Here is a 6000-nt window from a genome sequence, read left to right on the forward strand (position 1 = left end):
TTTCCATTATTTTGTTTCCCAGTATTTTTTCCATTATTTTGTTTCCCAGTATTTTTTCCATTATTTTGTTTCCCAGTATTTTTTCCATTATTTTGTTTCCTAGTATTTTTTCCATTATTTTGTTTCCTAGTATTTTTTTCATTATTTTGTTTCCCAGTATTTTTTTCATTATTTTGTTTCCCAGTATCTTTTTCCATTATTTTGTTTCCCAGTATCTTTTTCCATTATTTTGTTTCCCAGTATTTTTTTCCATTATTTTGTTTCCCAGTATTTCTTTCCCATTATTTTTTCCCCCTTATTTTCTTTCCCAGTATTTTTTCCCCATTATTTTCTTTTCCAGTATTTTTTTCCCCATTATTTTCTTTCCCAGTAATTTTTCTTGATTTTTTATTTGCTTTCAGTACTTTTCAATTTTTTCATTGTTTTTATTATTTTTATTATTTTTCATTGTTTTTATTATTTTTCATTGTTTTTTATTTTTTCATTGTTTTTTTATTTTTTCATTGTTTTTATTATTTTTCATTGTTTTTATTATTTTTCATTGTTTTTATTATTTTTCATTGTTTTTTATTTTTTCATTGTTTATTTTTTCATTATTTTTATTATTTTTTATTGTTAGTTTTTGGTTGTTTATTGTTTTTTCATTGTTTTTTATTTTTTCATTGTTTTTTTTTTTTTCACTTTTTTCTACTTCTATTATTTTTTTTCTCTCCCAATAATTTTTCTTTTTCTTTTTCTCTTCCAGTAATTTTGCTTCATGCTTCTTTGCGTATGAGAAGCATTAAAAACAAGTTCACAAACAAGATGGAGTATATAGGTTTGAAGCGGACTCCGATGGGAATCATATTGGAAGGTTTTGGCCAGGATCAGGAAGGTAGTTAGACATGGGATCATTTAAGTTACGCTCCGTGCAGAACGTCCCCTTCATCCACACAAATAATTCACAAAAAAAATGCAAAAAAAAAATATATATATATAAAATTCAAACTAAAAAAAAAAAATGAAAACAGAATGAAAAAGATTAAAAAAAAAAAACACAAAAAACGTCCATGGTTGAAATTTGCTTGTTGCAAAAATGACCGGTGGTCAAGACACCCTTGTCTGCCATTGCAGGTGAATCTACTCTCAACCTTCCCACTTTCTCTTTGTAATACTATTAGCAGTCAGATTGGCCACTTTTTTTTAATTTGGCTTTATTAGCCTTTCATAACATTTGACTTACTGCTGCTGATTACATTGAGGTCGAAGGGCACCATCCACAAAAAAAATACAAAAATTGATTATCAGGTGAGCCCTGACTTTGCCACAAATGCCTACAATATCAATGTTGAATTTAACGCCCTTTTTTTTTTCTTTTTTTTTTTTTTTTTTAAATCTTGCTCTATCTCGCTCACTCTTTCTCTGGGGACTTTACAAGATTTATTGTCATATAATATCCTCGTAATAATATTGATTTCCTTAATGTCTGTCATTGTGGTTTTCTTCTTAAGGTTCTATTTAATTGTGCTTTCATTAAAGTAAACCGCAAAAAGAAAAAAAATTATCTATCTTCTGTGATTGACTTGTTTGCAGTGGGGAAAAGCATTTTTTTTTTTTTTTTACCTAATGTTTTTAATTCTTTTCTCAAATTAAGAAAAAAAAAATTATAAATTTTTTTTCCCCTTTTTTCTCATTTTTTTCTTTTTTATTTTCACATTTTTTTCCATTTTATTTTACTTCTACTTTTTATTTAGCAACTTTTTATTTATTCAGTGTTTTTTTTTTTCCAGTTTTCATAACAATTATGGTGGCTATAAAATTTGGGAAATATTCTCAACTATTTTTCTGAAATTAACTCTTTAGTTGTTTGTTGAGAAAAACAATTTCTTGCATAACGATACTAACGATACAAATAAATAAAAGATGCTTTCATTATTATTTTTTTTATTGTTCTTTGTGATTGAAAGCAAATAAATTCAATATTCACGTTCTTTATACTCACAGTTAATGAATTAAAAAAAAACTCAAAAAAAAAAAAAAATATATATACAAAAAACTAAAAAAACTTTTCAAATATACATTTATGGGTTATTCTAAGAAAGCTTGAATATCTGATTAATACAGTATGAGTTCTCATACACATACACACACACATATATATATATATATATATTATAATTTGTATGAAGAACTAATTAAAGAGTACCCAGCTATGTAATAAGAGCATAATATACTTGCATCATACAATTATGTGCTAATTAATGGAGCAATAGGTGTTTGGATACTACCCCTTCATCATCAGCTGGACTAAGTAAGACTGAGTGGGTAGTATTTAAATCTAAACATCTATTGTATCAGAAACTGTTAGTACAGATGGCTGACCAGTACATAATTGTGATCAATATTAGTTTTAATTATATATATAGCAACGATGATATAATTATTTAGACCATAAACCTCATTAGTTTTAATTGCAAAAGCTGTTGCAGGATGCAGTCATTTTGGTAGTAAACCCTTCGTTATACATATTTTGTTCAAAACAAACCGGCATGGATTGTGTCTAATATATGTCCACATAAGTAAGGCTTTCGTGGAATGAAATATTCCATTTAAAATTTGGTCAATATTATCTGTAACTCTGTATTAACACTAAAGATATTATGAAGGATTTTTTTTTTTTTTTAACAAAAAAAATTGCTAACTATATTTTGAGAGGTGGAGGGGGATATCCCCCTCCACCTCTCAAAATTGTGCTATATGTTTAGCTTGGTACGTGAAGACTTCAGCACTATTTTTTTCTTTTTTTTTTCAAATGAAGAAAAGGGGGATTATTCCAATCCTTTCCTGATTAATTGAATGATTTTGACTTTTTTTCTAAGACTTAAAAAAAGAAAATTAATCCGCAAATCCTTTTATTTTCTCCTTTTCATTGTATTATAGTTTTGAATTGTCCATTTTAAAAAATTTTTTTTTTTAATCACAAATTTTTTTAGTTTTTTTTTTTTTCTAATACCATTTGAGGAATTGCCTTTCATATACACTTGATGGAAAAAAATATGCAAGAGAAATAAAACAAAAAATAAAACCTTGCTTTTGATTTTGAAAAATATATATATATTTTTATTTGATTTATGTTGTTTTTTTTACCTATCTAGCCTCCCCCCCCCACCACCACCACCACCAAAAAAAATATTGAGCTGTATGTTTAGCTCAGTACATGAAGATTTAGTACTTCTTTTTATGAAAACTTCAGCACCTTTTTTTTTTTCTTTTTTTTTTTTTTTTTAAATTTATTTATTTCTTTTTATTTTATTTTTTGGGGGGCGCTTCTACATTATTAGAACAAAATTTTGTAGTTGATAAATGGAGTTTTCAGATGAAAAATGGTTTCTACTGATTTTTTTTTTTTTTTTTTTTTTTTTTTTTTTGTCAATTCTAATAAATTGCAATGTTAGCTTCCAAATTATGCAGTCGAAATTACCGGAATATTACTGAACTATTAAAAAAAAAAAACTTCAATCGTGTTAGCAGGTGAAAAATTGCGGCCATCTTGTTTTTATAAAATAAATCGAAATGAAAACATAAACAAAATGTTTAATGTGACTAACGCAAAACAAATAACAAAATAAACAACATATATACAGTGTTTCTAAGTCTGATTTTCATTTAAGATGTTTTCATAATTGTTTAATCTAAAAATAACTGTTTGCATAAAATTAAATAACGTAAAAATAACATATATACAAGTTTTTTTGCAACTGTTGAAACATTTCCTGAGTTTTCCTAGAATTATTGGGAGAAAATTACCTCCCTTTTAACTCTCCTGTATCTTACATAAGTATGATCGTTTTCTTCAAATTCTATTTTCTTTTGATAAATAATTTTCTACTGTATTGATTTCCGTAATTTTTAGATATAGTCATCTTAAAAATACGAAGAATACATAGATACCATTGTTTTCATGTGGAATTTAGTTTTACAATTTTCAACATTTTGTTCTGATAGTGTAAAAGCGCCTTTTTTTTTTTCTTTTTCTTTTTTTTTTTCTTTTTCTTTTTTTTTTAAATGAAGAAAAAGCAGCAAACATGAATCTTAGTTTTCTAATTAAAGCATAATACAAGTCCTTTGGCTCTGTGTCTCAAAATACTTTTTTTTTCTTACTCTGCACTGACACTATATAAATATTATGGATTAATTTTTTTTTTTTTTTTTTTTGTATAAAAAAATATTGTTTATTATATTTACATTGCTTAACTGTTTAGCTCCCAAACCTGACCATAACTTTGTAGCAGTGTTGAAAAGAGATACTGTTAAAAGTAGGGTTTTTTTTTTTTATAGGTTTCATAAATTTGAATTTTTAGACGGTTCTAGTGTCATCAAACAATAATGTACCAAATTTGGAAAGAAAATGCTGATTTCAATATTGCAAACCTAAGATTATTAGACAAAACATGTCCTTCGTTTTCAATTAATATATCGATGATTATAAAATGCATTTATAAAACCAATAATAAATGATGATAGGATGCACTTTTATAAGTTTACAATGAAGATAGAAAAATTACATGTTAAAAAAAAAAAAACAATGAAATAGTATTTAAATGTTTTGTAAAGTGCTCCATATTATAAATATTTTCAAATATATATAACAGAGCCTATGTAATTCATAAAGTTCCAACTGTCTCATGTGTTCCAATATTACACTATAATGCTGCGTCCTGTGAGACATAACTTGAAAAATTATATTAAAAAAAAAAAAGAAAAAAAATTAACTTTTTTTTCTCTTCATTTTTTTCTATTCACTTGGTGTCTTATAACCTTGTGCAATTTTTTTTTTTTTTTTAACCTTTCACTGTCACCACAGTTCTGAAGTTGAATAACTAGTCAAATATACTGAGGATCTCCCTAGTCCTAGCTGCTCCTTTTCCTCTCGTTTTCATTGTGATTATGATAAACCTTTCTCATTTCATTTTGCCAATATTTTTTTTTTGTTTTTGTTTTTTTAGTACATCTTTTTTTAAAAGCATGGATTCTTCATTTCTTTGACAATTTTCCACTTCCATGACTCCAGATCTCGATTTAGAGACAATTCCAACACATTTCATTTGTTTTGAAAACGGTTTGAACTTGACGTTCAATCGAAAGGTCAGTGAGTTGGTTATTAATTCCAATCCTTTCCTGATTAATTGATTGATTATTTGCTTATTGAATGATTTGGACTTTTTTTTTTTTTCCAAGATTTACAAAAAAATAAAAAATAAAAATTTAATCCGCGAATCCTTTTTTTTTTTCCTTTTCATTTTATTATGGTTTTGAATTGTCCAATTTTTTTTAAAAATCACAATTTGTTTTTAATCTTTTTTTTTCTGATACCATTTGAGGAATTGCCTTTCATATAAACTTAAATTGATGGAAAAATATGCAAAAGAAATAAAACAAAAAAAAACAAAACTTTGCTGTTGATTTTGAAAAATATATTTATATATATTTTTTATTTGATTTATTATATTTTTTTTACCTGTCTAGCCTTCCCTCCCCTCAAATTAAGCTAGATGGTACATGAAGACTTAACCTGTTTCAGCACTTTTTCTTTTTTTTTCAAATGAAGAAAAAAACAGCAGATATGAATTTTAGTTTTCTAATTAACGCATAATACAAGTCCTTTGGCTCTGTATGTCTCAAAATACTCCCCTCAAGACAGCAGCAGATCCTTTTGTTTTCCCCTTGTGTATTTCTCAAGTTTCAAAGAAAAATAATTGAAAGAAAATACAATAAAAAAAGATAGAAATTTATACTTTTGTTTGTTTTTGTCTTTTTTTTCCTTGCATTTCATCTTTTTTTTCCTCTTTTTTTTATTTTCTTATTTTGTGTGTTTTTTCATTTCTTCCATTATTTATTAATGGCAATATTTTCTTCTACATGAGTAAGTTTAGCAAACTTCTGTCATTATTAACCAGCAGAGTGTTACCACTGTCAACCAAGTGAAGAGTCTAACAGGCATGTGTATAGTGTGATGATGTA

At 26.1% G+C, this 6000-nt stretch overlaps 1 protein-coding gene across 1 annotated transcript in view; it reads left to right on the top strand.

Moving 5' to 3' along the window:
• Positions 1-5771, top strand: part of LOC145293898 (PRA1 family protein 3-like) — a 116143-nt gene extending 110372 nt beyond the window's left edge. Inside the window, exon 3 of the mRNA XM_080140675.1 lies at positions 746-5771. Within this exon, the coding sequence (XP_079996801.1) occupies positions 746-882 (137 nt within the window). The 3' untranslated portion in view covers positions 883-5771. The remainder of the gene's footprint in view (positions 1-745) is intronic.
• The last annotated feature ends 229 nt before the right edge of the window (positions 5772-6000 follow it).

Source organism: Euprymna scolopes, chromosome 15 (genome assembly GCF_053919585.1).
Source record: "Euprymna scolopes isolate OS-2025 chromosome 15, ASM5391958v1, whole genome shotgun sequence".
Lineage (NCBI taxonomy): Eukaryota > Metazoa > Mollusca > Cephalopoda > Sepiida > Sepiolidae > Euprymna > Euprymna scolopes.